The sequence below is a fragment of the Prenolepis imparis genome, unplaced genomic scaffold, assembly GCF_030444845.1.
Source record: "Prenolepis imparis isolate NDT839.2.m4 unplaced genomic scaffold, iyPreImpa1.0 SCAF_5, whole genome shotgun sequence".
NCBI lineage: Eukaryota > Metazoa > Arthropoda > Insecta > Hymenoptera > Formicidae > Prenolepis > Prenolepis imparis.
The window spans coordinates 1,483,499-1,508,274 of record NW_028141163.1 but is presented as its reverse complement, the minus strand read 5'-3'; the positions used below and the strand labels follow the sequence as shown (position 1 = coordinate 1,508,274).

The following is a 24,776-nucleotide window of genomic DNA, read 5'->3' as shown; positions in this document are numbered from 1 at the left end:
TATTAGTATTGCTCAATGATGTGTGTGTGTGTGTGTGTTAGACACTTTACTATAGTTAACAGTTATATTACACACGAGTTATATTAGATTCTCTAATTATAATTTTATATTATTTATCCTTTAATTTAATTTTATTTATAATTTTATATTATTCGATTACTGTACATTAACACTCAGCACAGCTGTTCATATGTGCATGCGTGTGTACATATAAAATTAAATAGTTGTAAATAATTAATTATGTTTATATTAAATAATTAATTATATTTATATTTGAGTTAATAAAAATTAAAATGCGATTTAAAATTCATTGCAATTAATAATTGGAATAATAATTGGAAAATTGTTTAATAAATCGTTAAAAAATTTAAAAAGGAAAATTAGTCATCACAATCTAACAGATAAGCGCGTCGTAGAAAATCGACGTGTGGGCCAAAATCGATTTTATGACGTAACCATGAGTAAACCAATCAATCGAGGAATTTTCTCGCATCGCTGCAGCCATGTCAGTGTCCGATAAATTCCCCGTGTCTTTTCGATATCGCCAATTTGTAATTGCGTGCACGATTCCGAGCGGCGGCGCTTTGTTACGCGATAGTGTCGAGGATTTCTGGCGCTATCAAGAACTGAAATTCCATTTCCAGGCCCCCACGGGTGCAACTTTTTCTATTCTTCCTGGTCCTGATTTATCGTCACCCTTACGCTCACGTGTTCCACGTGCTCGGGAGGGTCGTCCTCCTACGGGATACACCCTGCGGTACACTCGCGTGATTGATACGAGGTTGTAGATCGCGGGAAGCGAAGGGACGTTCCTCGTATAAGCCTCGTGTGCGCCGTCTGCGGCTGGAATTCTCGATTTTTCGCTCTTCTCCCTTCGCAGCCGATGTATATCCCCCGAAAGTGGTCGACGGCACCGGCATGCTAATCATTCGCACGTCTCTCAACTACGAATTGCATCTATCCCTCGAGATTATTTCGCGATACGTTTTAAAAGATGTACGTATTAAAGTGGCACTTTTCTAATAGCGTTGCGAAGAACAATATTCTTAATTAGTACATTAAAATATGCTGCGCTATAAATATATTTTGGAAACTTTTTTATTATTATTTTATATTGTAACAAGTTTTATGAGACCCTGCACATATATTATGTTAAATTGTCGTCTATATATGTTATAATTGTGCATATATATTTTAATAAAATTTTTATAGTAGAATTATTTTATAATAGAATTTTTTATAATAAAATTATTTTTATAAAAAATTTTATAGAAAATAGTTCTAATGAAAATACATAATTAAAGCGAGGTACATAAGAAATATATTATAAAAGGCAAATTCAAATATAATACTTCTACTTATATATTTTCACAAAGATACAGCAAAATGTGCTAAAGTTTTTTTGATAAAGAGAACTTTTTAATATGTTTTTCGGAGCCATGAATGATATATATTTCAGCACATATCAATTTCTTTATTCGCAATTACCGTAGAAGCTGAATTACTGTAAATTTCTCTCATGTCCTTGCAAATTACTCGATACTGTAAATATAATTGCTGCTAATTTAATTCGAAAATAAATTAACGAAGTTCAAAATTGTGTTTCAGAGGCTGAAGTGAGATCGCCGCGTTTCACAGGATCAGGCTGGCTGGCTTTTCCCGCCTTAAGAGCCGCTTACAAACACGTGCAATTGGAGCTGGAATTTCGGCCCGAGGCGTGGGACGGGGTGCTCCTTCTTGCGGGCGAACGGGACGATCTTCAGGGTGATTTTATGGCTTTGATACTTCATCACGGCTTTATCGAATTCAGGTATTCGCATTACTTACTACCTTTATTAACATTATTAAATACCGACTCAATGATGATGAATTTAGTATTTGTATTATCGAACGATTCAATTTAGATTCGAGTTTATCTAGATTCAAAAGTAATTCCGAATTAATATTTAAATTAAAATATTTATTTGTACAAATGCATGCAAAAAAAGCTGCTTAAAAGAAAATAGGTTGGTGAAATTAATATCATAAAAGAATTAGTATCATGAAAGAGATACGGATAACAAACTCTTTGAAAGGATTAAATTGATAAAAGACGAGAGTCAGATCAAATTATTAATTAAAAAAATTAAGAGAGGAGAGATCGTCGTAAATATCGGCGAGATGCGACGAGGTTTCTATGAGCGCGAACTTCTTTAAATAGTCTCGAGAACGAGGTTCATCGATTTTTTTTATTCCCGCGTCAAGAAGCAGGCGCAGGGGTATTGAATATAAAGTTACACGGGAGACATTTTATAGAACACTTCGGCGCCATAATTTCGGAGACTTCGCCGTGAGTTTGACGTGATCATTAATTAAGCATTCCATGCCGGGACTAATTTTTCGTTTACAGCTTAATAAGCCGTAACTTAATGGAGACTCGTGTACGATTTATGGGCGCCGCGCAAAAACTGAAAGTTTATCCTTTGCAATATACTCTGATCCTGTTCCGCACCTCCCTCTTTTTTTTTACAACGTTTTGCGCCACCCCCGTCGACGGAAAAACTTTTTCGCCGTGAAAACGACGCCGTAGGATTTATTTTATAACGCACTACGCAAAGTTTTGCGTCTGCAAAAGTACGCGTTGTGAAGTGTTATACCGCCACACACTGGCGGATCCTGGGGGGAGAGTTTTGGGGTTAACCCCCCCCCCCCTTGCAAATTAAAAGAAACAGTTTTGTTGAATTTGTTTAAAAAATATAAATAAAGAAAAACAAATATTAAAGAGCTATCGACGTCAGGATCCGCTAGTGTATATATATAAGTATACACTGTAAATTATACTCATTACGCATTCAAGGAGTTAAGTATAGATTAAGTCAGACATAGGACGAAATAATGAGATAATTTCATTGCACGAAAATAATTAGGTGAAATTCTTTATATCTATATAATATATATTTACAATATAATATATATTATATAGATACAAAGAATTTTGCCTAATTATTTTTGTACAACAAAATTATCTCATCATTTCGTCCTATGTCTGACTTAATCTATACTTAACTCCTTAAATGCGTAATGAGTATAATTTACAGTGTATCTTATACATACATATTGTATATATTATATATATATATAAAGAATTTCGCCTAATTATTTTCGTGCATGAAATTATCTCATTATTTCGTCCTATGTCTGACTTAATCTATACTTAACTCCTTAAATGCGTAATGAGTATAATTTACAGTGTATCTTATACTTTTATATATATATTTTTTATATATATATTTTTTTATATATATATTATATATATATATATATATATATATATATAAAAGTATAAGATACACTGGAAATTATACGCATTACGCATTCAAGGAGTTAAATATAGATTAAGTCAGACATACGACGAAAATAATTAGGCGAAATTCTTTATATAATATATACAATATGTATGTATAAGATACATTGTAAATTATATTCATTACGCATTCAAGGAGTTAAGTATAGATTAAGTCAGACATAGGACGAAATGATGAGATAATTTCGTTGCATGAAAATAATTAGGCAAGAAATTCTTTATATCTATATAATATATATATATATATATATATATATATATATACACTGGCGGATCCTGGGGGGGGGGGTTAAACCCCCCTTCTTGTAAATTAAAAGAAACAGTTTTGCTGAATTTGTTTAAAAAATATAAATAAAGAAAAACAAACATTAAAGAGCTATCGACGTCGTTGATCCTGGAATAAAAGCTAATCATGAAACCAAAAATATTAAATAAAATAATTTTGCAAAACCCCCCCATTATCGATGTCAGGATCCGCTAGTGCCGCCACACATGACATTTGTAATATCGCGTCGATATTCTCGCGCCGATATTACGATAATAGAGTACTGAATCATTAAATATCTTTGAAAAAAACATGTCTGTTGCAATTTTATTGTGAAAGGTACTAAAAATTATTAAAAATTTCAAAAATCTTACTATTGAATTAATTATCATATATTTATACTTCTCTAAATATAAAAGTATGACATAAAAATGGTTATATGATAAATAAAAAATGCATAAATAAGGACATTCCACAAATGACAAGTAATTATTAAAAAGTAGAAAGAGAAATATACATCGAGGACGGATTTTCGTGTCTGATAACTTCTATTCGAATTTAGCAGTGCGATCAGGATAACGAGAATTCGAACCATAGATGGAATATCAAATTCATAGACACATTCATCAAACGCATCACGTAATTTATTCATTAATACCGGCCGATGGTCGTTCATTGTTTCCCAGATTCGTTTCCACAATTCATTAATCGAACGCTAAATGATCAGCCGTGTGGATTTGTTGTTCTATTAACTGAGCGTAGAGTATTACTGCGCGCGCTTACATATCAGCGGATTACTTTCGCGATGATCGAGAATAGATTACTAGAACGTCGACGATAATTTCCATATTGATTGCATCGAAGCAGCGAAGCAGTAATGCTTTACCGAACGCAGACATTATTGAATGCCTGACTATACCATCCTTTTTTATCATTAACGTACGAGGATGTATCGTTTCCATTAAGAATATTAAGAAAGAGAAAGAGCTATATTTTATTGCATGCTATATTCAACAAACTAACTGAAGCGAATACATTCAACTTGGCTTTCCTAGAGTCTTTTCCATATACACAAACTGTGTTTATATAAAAATAAAAAATAAGAAGAAACATCGCAGCAGAGCAAATAATAAATTTTTCCATATTTTCGGAATAAACTTCCCTTTTTTTCACAATTATTCATTCGCGACAATAGATTTGTGATTTAATTACGCGAGTTCTCTTTATTTCCCGACTTGCTGCGATGTTTCTTCTTATTTTTTATTTTTTATTAAGTTCCATATTTTTATTAAGTTCCACCGTACTCCGGGCAGCGTATCAAAAGAACATTGTTATGAATTTCGCTTCGACGATGCCTGATATTTCGCGACGTGCCTGACATTCCTAATCGATTAACGACGTATCCTCGTATTTTCTGCGGTTAAGGTTCGACTGCGGCAGCGGCGTGGGTACGGTCAGGAGCATGGAAACGGTGAAGCTGAATGAGTGGAACACTCTGAGTGTCTACAGACATCGATGGGACGCCTGGATCCAGTTAAATCAGGAGAAGAGGGTGGAGGGACGATCGAAGGTGAGGGCACTTCATTTTATTTCCATCAAGGCCAGATGTTGGATATTATTTGCCCATATATATATATATATATATATATATATATATATATATATATACACCGTGAGTTCAATGAGGCGATCGATATTCCGCAGCGAGGCGAAACGTATATTATCGAGATTGCCGGTGAGTTTATTCGAATTCTCGAGATTTTCACAGGGCGACACTCGCGCGCCTCCCTTGAGATCTTCCGATCGTATTTTATCTAACGACGTAATGAGAAATTCAATTGATCGCGATAATTCGTTGCGGTAATTCGTAGCGGTAAATAAGCATTTTATTTCGTTGAGTAAAGAGACTGACTTGACTTGAGAGACGTCAGTTTTTCGTTAAATAAGTTTCGTTTTGATATCTAATTGGACGAATAAATATAAATGCGTACGATAAATTAAACAAAACATTATTTAAAAAAATGGACGAATCTAAAAACACGCAAATGAAAAAAATGCAAATGCAGACAGTATCGTACATGCAAACAATGATCGTTATTTTGAATGCCATTCGAATGCTTATGGCCGACTGTGTAGTAAAATAAAATTGTTTCCATTCGACGCGAGAGAGATTCACTTCCGAAAAGTTTAATGGCGCTGAGATGGAACCAGCATTAAACGCTGTTGTATCTCACAAAAACTTTCCGGAAACTTTAATGAGAGAATGTAGTCCGGGAATTGAAGAAACGTTCTTATACATAGAACGGAACTTCTTTTCGAAGTATTCCATATGGGTTGCGCGAAATTTTTGACCTTTTTTTTTTTTTTTTTTTTTATTTGCGCGCAGAGTCGAAACTTCGTCGCGGGTTATATCGATATGTGCTAAAACGCGTTATACAATGTTACCGTAACAAAACTTTGACTTTCTTGAAAATTCTCATTTTGCTGCAGAAGCCGCAAAAGCTCCGCATCAGAAGTTTACCATATTTTCGCTGCCCTAGATATCATAAGAGATAAGATACGAACAGCATACTTTGAAAAGGGGTTGTAATTTATTATTGTCACATTTTTCATATTTTTTAAGCATTGATATAATTTTAACATTAATTAACATTTTAACATTTATTTTGAATAAAAATTTAAATTTTTTCGGAATAATTTCAAATGAGAATCAGAGTTTAAGAATTAAAAGTAATAAATGGAATTGGAAAATTGCAGCAAATTATGACACTCTTGTTGAAAATAATGCGACAGATTGATGGAAGAATTTGTCATTAAATGTCATTAGCAGTGATATTTTTCACGCGAAAATAGAATACATGTGAAGTATTTGGAGAATGCGATAGTAGTGACGTAAGAAGCTAAAAGAGTACGAACAAGTCAGATATATCGAGACAGATGGCGGAGGTTAAAAGCGGAAAACCACACCCTGGAACGAGAGAGACCGCACCTTCGATCAATCTAATCAGAAAAAAGTGCCATTGCCCATAAAACTTGTCTGAATAAAATACTTCCGGCCAAGTAATCGTCTATCGATTTCACTCTTTTCCATATTAATCTGACCCAATCGATTGACCTCGTGCTCGTTTGGACTTTATCAAGATAGCGATTGATTCAATATTCGCGTAGTAAAAGAATAATTTTGATAGAACTTTAACAGTTGCGAAGAGACTTTTTTTTATTTTTGCATCTAAATATATTAAGAATTGCTAGGCGTAAAACTGTTTTAGAGTTTTTTTTATTCAAAATTTTAATATTTTATTTATATACTATATTATATACTATTTCAAGAATTATTCTGATTTTCTAAATATTTAGAAAAAATAGTAATTATCAGAATTATTAATCATCAGCATTCTTGACAATAATTTTAAATGTATATACAAAAGTAAAAAAAAAAAATACATTTTGTCTTCTTCAAATTGTGTAATTTACGCGATTATATCGGTTATTTAATAATAACATAAATCAATATAAGTAATATTGGCCATTAAACAAGAGTAATTATTTTATTAATATGAAAAAGAAGAGAGAAAAAAGAGACAACAATTGCAATTACTGACAATTGAGTCAGTGGTTTCATATTATTAAACATTTAATTTATAGGCCGCAAGATTTCGATATTCGATTATACTCGATGAAACTGTTTTTATCACTCTTTAAAATTATGTGCTAAATGCACACATATACATATATATATATATATATATATATATATTTGCATTTGCATAATACTTTAATAATATGATACAAAATGACGCGTTAATTAATTTTTACTTATATAATATTTATGTCAATATCAATTTAATCGCTGTGCCGATTAATATATTCAATTTCACGGAATCGTACATACACAAGTAATAATTAAATTTTTATTTCGTATTGCGTATATGGATTACTCTTCGGTTACAGACCTTTTTGTAGTCTGACAAAATCAAGCTTAATTAAGAGTCGGCAACTTAATTTACAATGCACCAACGTGCCACAGCGTAATGCAACTCCTTTCTGATGCAAACGCCGTATAATGTTCTTTGACGTGTGAAGCGAGGTAGTCGTTTTGCAAATAAATTCGTGAATCTTAGTGTTAACTAGCACGCTCCTTGCTTTAATCGTATTCGCAGCACTTGTATTATGCGCGTATTTTTGCTCTTTTTTTCTTAATCTGATTTGCATCGCTTCCTCGCGACACTACAACGCTCGTTTGCCTTGTTATTTTGCAAATGAGATGCAGCGCCAAGACGAAGGATCAGAAGTGTAAGCTAAACTTACGGGACCTTTTTACACTGATGATAACGGATAGTCTTTCGCGGAGATATTTATAAAGAACTAGTTCACTAATTTGCAAAGTTCTTAGCTTAACGCTGATCTTAAATAACACCTTTTTGAGTGAGGACAGATGTCACAAAGTGAGTCTGTAGTACAACCGAAAAAAGGTGGCCTCGTGTTCCAAGCTTTAAAAAGCGTAAATACATATGTTATTAATTTCCCAAATTTCCAAGTTAATTTTCTTTTAGAAGCGAAATCTCGTATGAAAAAAAAGTTATTCTACATTTTCGACTTATTTTTGCTGAATATCTATTTCTGATGGATTGGGAAATTATAAAATTCTTCCGATATATCTTAATGTAAATATAAATATATAAATATGACGCGAAAAATCTATATATGTATAATCGAGCTAATTTCGAGCTCAGCAATCAACAACGAGGATTCTGAATGTCAGGAGAGCAAGTCGATAAATGTCTCATCGACTTTTTACGCCAATCCTCTTTCTTCAACGAGTCTCACGGGCGTCCAGGATAGCGGTATGATAACGAGGAATTATCGGCTAATTCTCAACCCATCTGTTTTTCCCAGGTTAGGTTTAATTACCTTTAAAATCGGGCAGCAACGCCGGCAAATGGCTTCGCGTTTCAAGCCCACTTTATCCTAGAGTGCCATTAAGCACTTGGTGTCCTAACGACAGCGTCGTAATTAGAGAAGCCACCCCTGACCTCTCCACTATTTTCTGTTCTCTCTCCTCTCTCTCTCTCCCTTTTTCCTTGCCACATTCTCTTCACTTCGGAAAAGGAAGGAAAAAAAGCTAAAGTGAAACTGGTTAGCAACGCCTTCGACGATCTTCTCGTTCGATTTGAAGGATGTTCCACGAATGAGAACCTATGATCGCGCGCGCGTTCGAATACAAAATGCACGATAAAACGACGTTTGGCTGACAATGGGCATAGTTTGTCGTCCGATACGAGATAGGGAATGTGAAAAATGCGCGACACGAAAATAGCACGGATTTTAAAAGACACGGAGGAATTTCCTATTTCACGTCGCTCTTATATCGTACTTCTTCCGCAATATAACTGCGCTGCATTGTAGCCCCCGGCTTTAAATTTTCATTTATTCGCTTCGCAACTAGCGTCTTGATTCACAGCGTAGTTATTTGATATTAAAAACTTTTAGCAACAAATTTGTTGCATCTTTATTTTGAAGATTTTCTATTATTATATCAGAGTTGGAGCAACACCGAGCATTAATTAAATTTAAAAACAAAGTCTTGTATGTGTACGAAGAAGGAAATTTCATTCCTATTCTATTCGACTTTTATTTATTCATCTAGAATTTTCACCTCTTTTCAGTATTGTATTTTGTAGAAATATCTTTCATACATAATATATATGTATCTATGTATATATATATATATATCGCTGTGTTATGTATCGTCGGCTTGGAAATATACAAAGAGAGTGGCCGACGTTGGGCTTATATGTCGACTGTATTTCATGCATTAATCAGGAGGCCGCAATTGCGCTGCCAGTCGAGAGAGCGTGTTACGCTGCAGCTGCACACGTGTAACTAGAGAATTCTCGTTTCTCAATTCCAGGGCTTGTTTTCGAGAATTACGTTCCGCGAGCCGCTCTTCGTCGGCGGACCCGGAAACACGACCGGTTTGGAGCGCCTTCCGGTGAGGACCGGATTTAAGGGTTGTATCCGGCATTTGGAGGCGAACGAGCACCACTATCGCTTCCCATTGGCCCCGCAAGGCGACGCCGTGAATGGATTCGACGTAGGTAAGTACAGTATCACGGCGCAGCATCCGGTTTCGCCGAGTCCAAAGTTTCCCAGATATTGAATAATTTCTCTGACGCTTCTATCTATATTTAAATCGTACATGTGTGTTCTATTCTCATAAAATCAGTGACGCTAGAAATAGTTGCAACGACAATCAAGATGTTTAGTTTTCATGTAATTAGATAGATTAGAGTCTATAATCTTTTTTTTTTCTTTTTTTTTTCAAGTTTACTCCGGTTGAATACAATTGCATCTCTCGGCGAGTTAAATATCGAGACACGCGCTCGGGACTTGGAACTACTTGGGGAATCCGCTTCTCACCGCGAGAAAAAAAAAAAAAGAAACGAAGAATATATTCGGAGTTAAATCGAGCGGGCGTCGGAGGATTTGCCAACTAAATTCATGTGACACCTGTTGTCCGTTTGCCGATATAGCTGTTAATTCGGTCACCCGGTAGCGTCTGGCCAACTGTGTCGTAGCTGTAAGGCGGCTAATTAGAGTTTATAGTAATTGATTGTTTTAAATACTTTAGCGCCCTGACTCTACGTCAACTTTACATTTCTCGCGCGACGAAAACGTAAATGTCGCTTTATTATTTTATTACTTGCGCGGTAGTAAATGACGCATACCAGTTTTATATTAAATGTCTTTTATTTTTCTGGTTTCACGGCAAGTGATTTCTTACGAGGGAAAATTCAAGTTATACATTCGCAAGTAAATGTTTATGACCGAAATATATAACATATATACGTGAGATTTCTCACTCGGATAAAAATAATTCTACATTCAGTAAAGAAGAAACATTCAATCTATATAATGGTATAGAATAACGTGTGTCATATTAGTGCTGACATTTCTCGGCCAACTTTTTATTTTAACAACAACTATTTACTTTAACATAGCATTGTGTGTCGGTAAGCAATTGAAAAAGATTCGAAAAATCCATAGATAATAATAAAAAATCACACGAGCGATAAAAATGTAGGTCAAAGAGATAATAAAAATAACTGACTTTAAAAAAGAAATAATAAAGGAACCTATTAAAAAATTTAGTAGAATATATTCGATAATGTATAAATGAAAAAAAAAAACGATATTTTGCATTATAAAGAGCATTATGTAGAGCAATGTTTCAGACTTATTATTCTTAGCGAATGACGTGTTTTTAAAGGACAGCAACACAATCTTCCAAAAAGAAAATAACTTTTCTTCATGACTTTTATAACATTATCAAAATCAAATCGAATAGTTAATACGCGACAAAAATTTAAAAAGAATAATCTTTTTTTTACACGTGTCAAATATTGAATTTTTAAAAATAAAGTTATACATTATTTTATATGTCACAAAAAAATATAATTAAAAAAATATATTAATTTATTAAATGTAATAAAATATATTAAATATAAATATATAAATAAATAATATAATAACAATTTCTATTCAACTCTTTTCATCATCTTCAACGCTCTCGTATATAATAAAACAGATTCACACAATTCGTTGTAAAGTTAAAAGGATGTTTGCCTTCTTTTTAATATCGTTTTTTTAGCCGCAACGAAAAATAGTTCTGTAGCAGGATTGTATTACTCTACAGCCGCGCGCGCGTATGTAGTTTCAGATTTTTTTTAAATTTATGGTTTGTCGAACTTTTCTCGTTGGAGAAAAAAGTTTAAATTGTGCGATATTTGAAAGCTCCGTTTAATTACATCGGCAAGCGAGATACGGGAGCGCAAGACGATTTTACTCCGAGAGAAGAGCGAAAGGGGAAATCACTACGTCGTCGGGCAAGGCTATGATTATCGTGAATAATTATCGTTATCGCTATCGGAGTGTCGGTAATTAATTGTCAACATTTGGGGGAAGTCGTTTAGGTCCGGCTATACGCAACAGCTGCTTCGCGTATGTCGCATTAATTACCTCTGAGTAATGGACATCTGCCTGGTATTTATATCACGATGTAACCAGTCGGATGTTATCTCCATTTTGTAATATCGAGGGTGCCATTGTTCCTAATACATGCGGAATATAATTCAGATATTTGTAATCGGTCAGGATTCGAAACAATCGCTCGATAGATATTAATAAATAATATACATTTGTGTAATAGTAAGATATTAACGTAAATGATGGTGAAACAAATGCAGAATATTGACGAGCAGAAGCATTTGTATTAAAACAAAAGAATGAAATGAAAACACGACTTACATTTTGCACGAATAATTTTATTTCATTTTTCAACAAGTTAGAAAGTGCCAGTGCGTCAGTTTCTTAATTAAACAATTTTTTTATTTTAATAAACTCTGATCCTCCTAAAGAATTGATGATTTATTTAATTACTTGGTATCACACACCAAGAAAAATTTGTACCCTGTGCACAACTAATCAGTTTCAATGAAAAATTAATTTTCTTTGAAACTGCACTACTATCCGTGTCTGACTTTTTCTAGCTTGTTGAAGTTTAAATATGTATTTTACATTGAGAACTTTACTAAAGTTTTAGCTGTTAATTTTATTTTGTTTTATTCAATTGTTATTTATTCAATAGTTAATTTTATTTTATTCAGTCTTTTATTGCGAAATATGCACATTTGTGCTTTTTTTACATTCTCTCTTTTTGAAATATCCATCTATTAAAAGTATATATTATCGATACAAGTTATATATATTTTTTAGAATCGAATTTAGAAATAGTCTCTCTATCCACATATACGTATAATAAACAGGTCTATACGAATATAATGTATTAGAATTAATTGAAATATGTCCTCGAGCGTAATCAGTTACTAGTTAATCGGTTATACATATATTGCACACACGAAGTACGCTCTTTATCAGCTTGCCACTAATTATCAAATATTGATCGATATCTAACAAGGCACATTGTGCAAAATATTAATTGCCAAGAGTGGAACTTTTTATTTATGTTTCATATGTTAATGCATATAACCATGATAATTGATATACAGATATTTAACTTACGCGTATAAAATTTACATACATTCGTAATTAATTATTGTTTTTACAACCATTTTATACATATTTTAAAATATATAAAAATGTCAGAAACACTGTAGAAAAAATGGAAAATATAATTTCAATTAAATGAAAGATTCAAATAAAGGATTTCAATATCTTTATGATTTGTTGAGCATAGTGTCATAGAATTTAGTGTTATAGAATTTATAAAATTAAATTAAATGTTATCTCTGGAAAATAATAAGTTGTAAATGTTTATAGGTATAAGTAGAAATTTTTTAATACTAATAAAAAGTAATTTTATTATAAATTTAAAAAATGTTTAAAATAAATTTAATTAATGATAAAATATTTAATTTTATATTTAATAATTTACAAGATATAATTTCAGTATTAATTTAATAAATATTTAAAATTATTTTATAATTTATGATGAAACGTTAAATTGCAAAATTAAAGAAATGTAAAATATATTTATCATAATTAGAGGAATTATCAATTCTAAATGAGAGTCGGACCAACGTCGTATTTAGCGAAAAGGATTGATTTATGTGCTTGTAAAATGACGCAGGTCTCATTAATATGTGAAACATCAATTAGCGGAATAAATTATTCCTTTAGCTATTATTTCGCTCCATTATTTTTAGTCTGCGACTATCGATTTGTTACAATGGCGTGGCGCACGAGGCAGACGAGGCGGAGGGTTAAATCGAAAGTTTCGCGTTACTTTTCGATTCGTTCTACGTTTACCATATAGCCATAGGCAGACTCGTGAAAAGATAACATCCATTAGATTGGAAAACTTCAAATTTCGAAAGTTTCAGGGCATTTCCAGGACCTCGCTCGGATAATCGAAGTAGAAAGTAAAATCGTTCGAATCATTCATTGTCGCGTTGAAATCGATATAGCGATTCGATTATCAGACCTTTATCTTTGTAATGACGATCTTATCCCATTGTTGATGCGCTTTTTTTTAATGCATCAAGTTACAATCGGATCGTTGACGCAAATTATAAATTATAATATTGGATAATGAATACACATTTTGATTATTATTTGCAAGAGCTGCACACATTGAACCGAATAATTAGCCTCAATTAATAGACTTCAATCCAGTCTCTCTTTTGTTTCGTAGCAAGAAATTAGCGTACACGTATAATATGTATAAAATTTAAACGCAATTCCGGCCAAATAAAAGATAAAATAACTCGTTTCGCAACACGCGCGGTTTCGGTTTGGAAATATCGCTCTAGTGACACGTACACGAAAATCGCGATGTAATGTTAAATGTATAAATGTGGCAACTAGGAGAGAAGAATGCGGCACACGTTTTCCGACATGCTGTCCCATCGTAAAGCTCAACGTCGAAAAGCTACATTTTCGCGCGATCGTTGACGTCGTGAACGAAAAAATCCCCTTCTCCCTCGTCAATGCTGGGCGCTAAATGATACCGTCGAAAATACGATGAGGCGGAAGAGAAATTGATACTTCTACGCTCCGATAAATCGGACAGGACGGCCTGTCCAAGTGCGCGCGCGAGCGGTTTTATTGGTTTTATCTCGCAAGAGTCGAAATCTCCCGTGTCGAGAGTCGAACCCTCTCTCTCCCTATCTCGGCTTCTGCGAGATCCGATTCCCGCTCGCGTGTGTAACTCTCTCGATTTCGCGTCTCCCCGCCCCGCTGGAACTTTTATTAAATCGCCTGATTTATTGTCGTTTCAGAGGAGTGCACGGCCGACAGGTGCAGCAAGGTGCCGTGTTCCCACGGTGGAAAATGCCTGACGACCGGAGGCGACACCGCTGTCTGTCTCTGCCCGCTCGGCTATACGGGCGATCTCTGCGAGACCCGGGTGGATCTGCAGGTAATCGAATCAATTTCGTAGGAATTATAAGCGCACGAACATATCACGAACCGGGCTTATATGTACGAGAGAATTAGCGGTATTACGCGAAACCTTGTTGGGGTTTCATATAACGCTGCACAGTGTACGCGTATATGGAAACATGGGCCTCCGCCCTGTAATTTAGGAGTAATCGATAAAACTGAAAAATTAGAAAATTGCTTACCAGGAATAGCGAAAAAAAAGAAGTCGCACGAATTTTGTTTGCATATTTTTTTTACGAAGCAGCTATGTTGTAGCAGAAATTTGCATCGTCAAACGTGATTGAAAAATAAATGAAAGCTCGATTGAAAAGTGTGAATATATGATAGACTGTTATAAAAAAATAGCTTATCCTCATTTCGCATAAATGGAAAACAATGACATGATAGAGTTTTTTATTTCCTCGCTTTTGTTAAAATTATTCTCGTCTGATATAAGTCGATAGATATTTATGATTTAAAGTCCAATTTTAAGTATAAATTTTTTGGTATCGATTAAATATGGCAAGACACATGCTAATAAAACATTCGCTGCAATGCATTTTCTGTCAGTGAAAGAATAAAGCCACTTTTTTCAATTTTTTACATTTTAATTTAAAAAAAAAATTTTTATGACATAAGAAAATCGTATAAAAGTGCAGATTGAAAACAAGAGAAATAATTTTTGACAGATTGAGACGTAATGTTTTTTTTTAGATATTATTACGGATAAATAGTCTAAATTTTACTGAAAAATCGGCAAACTTTACACATTATTCCGCGAATGTAATCATTTGTTACATTACGCTGTCATATTATGATGTTTGATCCACCTACCTACATATAGAGCTTTATTTGCAATTTAACAATTCATTGATTTACACACGATTTTATTCAGGAGAGTTTATCAAACATACGCGGTCCAAAAATTGAATTCGAAAACAGAACTTGTTAAACTCTCTAAATCATCGAAATTATTTCGGATCTAAAATCTTTTTGCAAATTTTTCACACATCTTTGCTCTTTCAATTATATATAATTAAAACAAAAAAATTTTAAGGCAATAGTTAAAATTTGAGATTTCAAGGCGACATCATCCGGGAATATCAGACTTTTGCGGTAAAGTATCGTTACATTATCGCAGTTTACAGCCTTTCTGGCACGCAAAGATGATATTGCATCTGCACCCTATACACCTGCAGATACCTACAGACAACGAGCGTGTTAACATCGTATCAGACACGACGTTGTTACGTTATGCCGTCATGTTTAAGAACTTTGGCTGATTGTACACGCGGCTTACCTCTATCCTATTAGTGTCAACAACACATTGAATAAACTTGACTTAATCAGCTGTTCTGGATTAGACCCGCGTCAATCCTAGGTGTCAAGAAAGAATCTTTCTCGCGACTCTTTCAGCTCTCGCACTTTTCATCCCTTAGCGTCATCTTTTACGAGATTACAAAGTTCCTGTAAAAATTATAACGCAAAACCAGCTTCCTCTACCATTTACAGTAAAGAATTTATTATTACTGTAATTTATTCGGATTATCTCGCATTGTATTTTCGTTTAAAATACCATTATTCATTTAATATTAACAAGCGATTCTCTGAATATGCATTATTTCGATGCCATAGATTGTCGCAAAATGCGACACGAAAATCGATCGCGTTCAGCCGCCACGTAAATGACATGTTTATACCAGCAATAACCGGGCAGCTACTATAGGAATTAACATCCGCGTTGCTAATGAGACAGCTTAAATGAGTAGAAAGACATTCCAATTCGCGCGCGTCGACATACATAAACACCTATATATATACATATAATAAATATATGCATATATAATCAGATACTTTAGATCGAGCAACGCGCATAGAAATTTGCGCGATTTATATCGGGCGACTTAATAGAGCGAAAGCGGTCGCATTCGCCGGAAGTCACCGTATGCGGTTTGGCCGTGCGAACCTGTGCACAGTTAGTCGCGGATTATGCACGGGTTATATACGTGATATCGATTATGGCTATGGCGGAAAGCAGAGAGCGGTGTATTCGGTCCGATGCGAAATGATGAAATTGGTATCGGCATTCGACCGATATTACTTCCGGCGAGCTATAAAGATTCGTTCACATGCATCGGTGACATATCAGCACTTTGTTTTCGACGTCAGTGACAATTATAGCCGAGATCGATTCACAAAGGGCCGGGGCTGAACCGTTTCCGAAGGCAAAAGAGGCGACGTACAAATATCTTACGAATCGAAAATTACACTTTAACATCTGTAAAGTAAAAAAATCAAAAAATTGGTGTATCAGATATTCTTCGAAATCAAGGCATATCAAGAATTTAATTTTAATTTTGACAAAGCAACAGTATCTTGAATAAAAAAATATTTTTTAAATAACATTTAAAGGGTTTCGGAAGAAATTAAGAATCTTTGGGCCGGAACGCATAATGCATAAGACATAAGGGATTCAATCAATCAGAGTTCTTCATTTCCATCCTGGAGATAAGAATGAAGGACTCTGATTGGTTGATTTCTTTATGCGTTATGCAAAAGTCTGTGCTCCGGCCCTTTCTCTCAGAATGAACGTTTCACTCGTGACATAATAAATTTGAAGCAGCGTATTAAAGATAAGGAAGCAATTTTGTTCTCTTCTCCCGTATTGCGTTTCGCGCGAAAGAATATCCTCATAAGCAGGACGTATCGCCATTCTTCGCGGATGGATCGCCGCGATTTCCGGCGATCTCGAAATCAGAACATAAACTAGCTCGAGAAACGACCATAAAGGGCTCGAGTTAACGAGTATCACTTCAAACTCGAAACTCGTTCTCGAACTTTGGTCTCGCCCGACTGTACTCCGAGTTTAATTCCATTAACGTACAAGCGGAAGAGATATAGCCGCAATAACCAAATGTCGCCGGAATATCGTCGTAATTTACGACGACGACCACCACCACTTTTGCAGCGTCCGCCGGAAGTCGTCGCCGGATGCCGAAATAAAACGCTAATATCGAAGTAAAATTAAACGGCACGCCGTGCTTTTATCGTAAGGAATGTGCGTGGCACATTTTATTAGCTCGTTTGCAGACGAGACGAGGAACATAATAGTCCATCCGGCGAAACGCAAAATAAATATCCGACGAATTTCCTTGCCCGGAACGTAGAGAAGATAAAGCTAAGCTGTTACCTTGCTATTAGGATTCTGTAAATTGAGATAAATGTTGGAAAGCACGATAGTGTTGGGATGGTCAATGTTTTAAATTTTTTATCCATTTTGAAAAGATATACGTGATATGAAAAACAAATCTGGATCTAAAAATAACAAAGAAATTTCAGTTATGCAATTTATTTTACTTAAACTTTTGTAATTCGGTATGTGGAAAAATATTAAAGCTAAAATTTGACGTATGTATTATTTATAAGCTTTTTTCTGCATTCATATGCTATATTTGGCCAAAATTTCCTTGGCGAAAAAGGAACGCGTAAGGGTTTTCCGGAAATAAAATATACGATATATATACACACACATATGCAATGGAAGGATGTATTGCGTTACACGCCTACATAAAATTATATGGGTCAAAAGAGAGAAAGACGAATGCCTAACATAAAAAGTAATTTAAAATTATTGTAAAATATTAAAAATGGTCCATTTTTTAAAAAATTTTCTCCACATACTTATACCACTTATTTATATGTAAGAGATCTTTATGCATTTTCGCTTGAATTATAATTCTTGATATTAAACTTACTTTTTAATAATAAAATTTATATATATAATATTTTAAAATATATATAACACATATACATATATAATATTTTAAAATATATATCAAATTATACTCTCTCGATTATATCTTCAATTTTAATTACATCATTAAGCATATATTCGTCTCATTATTATTTAAATTTAAATAATTAGAATACTCATTATATTATATTCGTAAACAAATAATATTCCGATTCGGACGGTAAATACGCATCCATACCATTAATTTTTGCTCTTTCCCTCTTTCTCTTACGCATACATTTATAATATACAAATTAGTCTAAAAAAATTAATTTGAAATATGTATATCATATTATAATATATAATTAAAATTTAAAAATACGCTGTGAGCAAAGGAAAAACATTTGGCAGAACAAAATCAATAGAGTCAGCGAAACACTTTACCCTTTTAAAGATTAAACGATCGCGACAACGCATTATTTAATAATTTCAACGATATTATTTACAATAACAGACATGGGGATGACACGTGTAGTTGATAATGCAACGCGACCATTTCGGAGTACGAAACAGTCTCATAAAAAATTCGTGAACCTATCAACGATCCTCGCGCTCCGGGTACGTCAGGGCGACATAAGCCGGACAGAAGGACGATGTCGTAAGCGGTGAGAAAGGGTGTTCCCCGAGGGATCTTACGAGTCTCTCTTTCGCATAATACAAGGTTACTCCTCCGCTGACACTCCCGCGGGAACTCCTTATCACCGGGACGTAGCTTTTACGTAGAGAGGAAAAAGAGAGAGGAGGCCAAGGAGGGCTCGTAGGCGTCGTGATGGCTGGAAATTTCTTATATAGGACCATCTTATCCCGCGCTCGCGCACGGTCAACTTAACAGCGCTGGACGTGCCTCTTCCGTTCTGTCGTAATTAATTTATACCGCCTTCGCGCCGGACTTTGAAGGGACCGTTCGTGCCTTTGATTTTTCGAATTTCGCGCTGCCTCCGAAGAACGAATCGGCGAAAAGTATACCAAGGGTTCTTTGAACATCCGAGCGAAGAAATTGAATAAGTTTCGAGCAAAGTGCGGAATGGTAGATGGAAAATGATATTTGTGTAATGCGATTTGTGCATAATATATATACTCGTGGCTCTGAAAAATTATGTTTCCCTAAATCAAACTATTGAGACTGAAATAGCTTTTCATCTGACAGATCTAGACAGATTAAATCGTATTGGATTTTAATAAATTAGGCTTCACGAAAAAGCGAATTAATAACAAAATCTTTTTTTTAATTAATTTCTCTCTCTCTTTCTCTCTTTTTTAAATGGACTTTATTTTTTTAAAAATTCTGCGCGTTTAAAAAATCCAACAGAATTTTCTCCTCTTGAGAAAATGGACAGACTTATCTTCTTAGTCGCGAATGGAAGTTTTCATTTATTCCGACAGGTAATCTTTGAAACATTTGTGTTTGAAAGTTTCTCTCGTACGCGAGTCATAGTTATTATACATGGAACATATTTATAATTAAGTAAATGCCGGAGGCCAGTGTTAAGTTTTTCTACCTATTTCCCCTTCCATTCAAGTTCGATACTTTTATAAATTATATACTTTCGTTTCGCACAACATTTAAAATCGCGAAAAGGAACAATACACGTTGCTTTTCTCTATTTCACACTTCGTTCAATGTACTCCTTTGTTTAATGCAATTTTGCGTTCGCTTCTTACGAAACGCGTTATATAACGGATAGACAAGAATCAACACGCACTAATTGCAAGATGAAAATCCGAAGCTGTTACGCGCAACAATATATCGCCCGTCTCAGACATACACACACACTTGACGATATATTTGCAGATAAAATACATGTCGTCGTATACGTTGATGTTTTCCACTTGAGCCTCGCGAAATATAAAGGGGAGGGGCACTATAATTCGACGAGGGATCCTGCGCTTACGTTTTACGCTTTATCTTGAGAGGCAACTGACGTACAAACAATTACCAGGCAGTCTCATTAAGGCAGAAGCAGCCTCGCTTCGACCTCTTACTGTTCTTAAGGCACTTGAATGCAGCTATATCAAGGATTATCCGAGACAGTGACATACAGCGTATTTGCATTTCGATTTACGAAAGGCACAAAATCCCGCGCCGGTCGTAAATTAAATAACAGCTGTTCTCCGAGAGTTTCTCTACTTTATGCTTGACGACGAAGAGAGTTATTACAGTTCCCGCAAGAGAGAGATGCGCGTGTGAGAGCCAAACGTCTGTGCGCGCGTCTGTGATAATAAGAAATATCGTCTCTTAAAATTATTACGAATGTAAGGAACAACCATTCATATAGTATTTATAAAAACGAGTTCGCTTAAAGCAGAAGAAAAGATAGCTATAGAAGAAAAAAAGATACTGCAAGATATTTTTAAAATAACAAGAAATCTTTATTTCACGATAGAAGCGTATCTTTTATTACAATTGAAGATATAAGCTATATGTATATAAAATAATTAAAGTAAAATAATTACACCTGGAGAGCACATATCAAGTTAATTGAATAAATTAACATGTCGATGCCACACTAAATTAGTTGATGCAAAAATAATTAATTGTATCTGTAATATATGTAATTTATATTAAAATTGACGTATGTTTGTTTCATTGGAAAAATATCTATCATATTTTATTCGTAAATAGATCTTCTCTCAATATACGATTCGTAAAAGATTAAAATGAAATTATTAAGTTTTTAGAGACTGTCTCTTTTCACTTTCTACAATCCGTATTCAGTTCTTTCTCTCTCTCTCTCTCTTTCGCGAAGATCTCTATATTGTTGGAATATAATAATCCCTTCTTGGAATATCGTACTTACGAATACGATAAACGTTATAAGATAACATTCGTGTTCTCTCTGCGAAGCAACTAAATTATTATGGCAATTTCCTTCTTGAACTTACATTATCATTCACTGTACACGCGAGTTAGCGTGATATTAGGGTTTCATATCCAGAACATTATTATAAGAAATCTCTATAATAATATCCGTGAATTTAATTAAGAAAAACGAAGAAATTTTTTTATCGTATAATTTTCAATTTAATGTTAAATCAAATGTAATTTTATCGACAAAATCGATCACGCAACTTCTATTTGTAGAATATAAATTCTTTATTTCCCATACAAGATATATTCCATGTCATTTTTCCTTATTCTTGAGTACTTTATATGAAATCGATTCTTTTTGAACAAGAGCATCGAGAGAATTAATTATTTTAAAGTTATAAACTATTTAAAGTTACAAATTAATAACTTGCCAATAATTTATATTTCATTTAATTCCAAATGAATTTTACTTTAATAATTTAATAACTTCGAAACAAAGATATTTAATAATTGAATATATTAAAAAGTCGCAATAAATCTCTCTCGATTTCAACTAGGAAAAGAATCGAGTGTCAAATTCACTTTAGACACAATCTATAATTCGCGACAAAATGCAAGATAGAATTCTATTTATAATTTTATGTAACACATGTTTTAATATATGTATGTATTCTAATATATATTTTGTATATACATATATGTATTTCAATATATATTCACTTGGTCAAATTATCTGTATTTCACGACATATAAAATTCTAAATAGAATTCTAAATAGAATTCTGTCCCGAATTTCATCGTTAAATTACAGATGAATAACGCGAGCTTAAATCATTATCAAAGCTAAATGCAAAATTTATCTCGCTGAAATGAAACGAACGAAAGACTTTTATATATAACGCCAGTCTTTTATACCCCATTCTCGATAAATCACACACGGAACACAACAAAATACAACGCGTCAATCGCGAATTAAAGGCGGACGGGCAAAAAAAAAGAAAAAAAGGGAGAATGCATTTGCCTGGTAACGACATTTCCATGCAATCTCAGACCGCATGGTATTTTATTCCCGCAGGTTCCATCCTTCAACGGATCCTCTTACCTACGTTATCCGGGATTGGCGGACACGTCGCTGTCGTGGCTGGAATTGTCCATCACGTTAAAACCGACAGCACCGGACGGCGTGATACTCTACAACGGCCATCACAGTGACGCCACCGGTGACTTTATTGCGCTCTATCTCTCCTCGGGCCATGTGCAGTTCACTTTCGACCTCGGAACAGGACCTGCCACTCTGAGGTAAGCCTCCGAGGCCCTCAAACAAGTTTCCGCGAGCGAGATTTCCGCTCTGCGAGCAGCCATAGCTAGCTCGAGGTGACAATCCCGGTCTCCGGAAATGCTGCTTTCGCGATAGACGTTGTTATGCGAAACAGCCACATCGACAGGGCCGCTAATTGCATCGTTTGTGTATACATACGCATCGTTAGACATTTAAAATTTTAATTGACACGTCGATATATCGCTCGAGCTTTTTCTTATATTCGCGCTTTTTTTTTCCTTGTCTCGCGAAGTCGAGCGAAATGTTGATGCGATCGCTCGAGACGGCTTGATTCGTTCCGATTAACGATGAACGAGATTATTGTGAAGCAGAATTGGTCAAAATTGCTTTGCAATTGCTCTTTTAAATAAATAACAGAAATATTTAATAAATATGGATAAATGATATTGTGATACATAATATTTTTTATATCAATTTGACTTGAATCTCGACTTGAAGCTATTATATTTTTTATGCGATTTGATAGTATATTATATCATTTAATAGAAATTCATTTACATCGATAAAGTTATTATATTTTTAAATATCAATTACTGTTAAAAATGTTAATGTAAAAAAACCGTAACCCAATATTTTTTTTTAAAATTATATCGATGGTAAAACTTTTTATGTTTTATATTTTACTATTTTGCGAAAAGTGAACCGTTTTAACGAACGCTAATGCTAATCGGATTGTTTGATTTGATTTAATTCATTTGTAATAATTAGCAATTAATAAGTCATTATTAAGTAAAATCGAGCGAAACTAACCAGTACTCTTTTGTATAATTAATACAAAGATTAAACAAATGTTTCTAATGATTATATAATCAGACGTGATTTCATTTTTAAATATTATTAATGATAATTAAAGGCTTGAGATATTGTAGAAGAGACTATCATATTCTCAAAATTAAAAAGATTTTTCGTTCAAATATTCTCTATGTGCATATTAAAGTTGATAATATTGAAACGTTATAAGTATCATTTCAGGACAAAAAGAAATGTTCAAATAAAAAAAATATAGATACACACACAATCGCATAAAATTTTAAATAAATTAAGAATTTAAAGAAAATACATATTGTCAATTCGCGGCATGTTTGTACTACAAAATAAACACAGTCTATTTTATTATACATTATCGCATATACATATTATTATATTGACACATAATTTATTATGTAAATGTCGGAACTGTCATATATTGCAAATTTTCGATTTACAATATTAAATATTGTAGTAATTGAAATTCAAATTGCAAATTTCTATCAAGGGAAAATCCTTCAAATTTAAAGAAACTATTTTCTTCAAATTCAAGGAAAATATTTCAAATTAAACAAAGAATAAGACTTATAAAAAAATTACTTAGAAGATAAGAGCTATTCAGCATCTCGAGAGTTTGAAGAAAAAATAAATAAATTTGCATGCATACATGAGCGATATTTAACGCAGTAATTATTAGATATCTTAATGGCGATATATCCGGACAAGAATATTTATGTGCTATATGCAATTTATTTCCCGATATATATAATAAATAAACAATAAATCTCGTGCAAGAGTTCAATATCACTGTCCCGCCAAATAAAAAGCAACCGCGGCAAAACTCCGTCATATAAAAAAAACGCGTATTATTACGCGCGCTATTAAACGGGGGATGTTTAATTTCGCGTCTGGGGAGAAAAAAAAACCAGTTAACAAGCGAGCCTCCAAGTTCCAGGCGCGCCATATCTTTTATCGTAATAGCGCTGAGCGAAAAGTCCAATATGAAAATTACCAACCCCTCCCTCTCGCTTCTATATTAATTAGCAATTTACTTCCCGCCTACGACCTCGCGGACAACCCCCTCCCCTTCACCTCTTCACCTGTCCCGCGATTCAATATTAATTATGCGAGAATTTCTTCCATCGAGCCCTTTCGGAAAAAGGTGGCCACTCCTCGTCTCCGCGGAGGAGGGAAAATCCATTGTCTACTCTTCGACTTCTCTCGCGAAATTCAAATTGGATGATCCGATTCCGCGAGTAAAGTTCTCGCGGTAGATACGTGCGCGAATTTTCGTTCCTCCTCGGAGAAAAATTCCGGGGCCGACATTGGCTGGCTTTGACTCCCGGGCGTCGCCGTCGCGAAATCAAATCGATGGAGCGTTCGTCAATATCGAGTTAACATCGATTATAATTGCAGACGATGGTGGCGAGAGGCGGGGGAGAGGGGGCGCGTTAATTGCTTCGCGCGGACGCGGAAAGGCGGCGCGTTTCAATTTTCCGAAGCGCGAATCTCGTTTCACTTTTTCGGCGCTAACGTGTTT

General features: G+C 34.3%; 1 protein-coding gene and 1 long non-coding RNA gene across 5 annotated transcripts in view; one reads left to right on the top strand and one right to left on the bottom strand.

Annotated features, from left to right (window-relative positions):
- The window catches only part of LOC145936083 (uncharacterized), a 57,739-nt gene that overhangs the window by 17,512 nt on the left and 15,451 nt on the right, over positions 1–24,776 (bottom strand). The window lies entirely within an intron of this gene.
- The window catches only part of LOC145936072 (pikachurin), a 99,828-nt gene that overhangs the window by 61,324 nt on the left and 13,728 nt on the right, over positions 1–24,776 (top strand). For all 4 annotated transcript variants that reach the window (XM_083037954.1, XM_083037951.1, XM_083037953.1 and 1 more), the window contains 5 exons: positions 1,609–1,810; positions 5,034–5,178; positions 9,520–9,706; positions 14,408–14,547; positions 22,226–22,449. In XM_083037954.1, the coding sequence (XP_082894080.1) occupies positions 1,609–1,810; positions 5,034–5,178; positions 9,520–9,706; positions 14,408–14,547; positions 22,226–22,449 (898 nt within the window). The remainder of the gene's footprint in view (positions 1–1,608; positions 1,811–5,033; positions 5,179–9,519; positions 9,707–14,407; positions 14,548–22,225; positions 22,450–24,776) is intronic.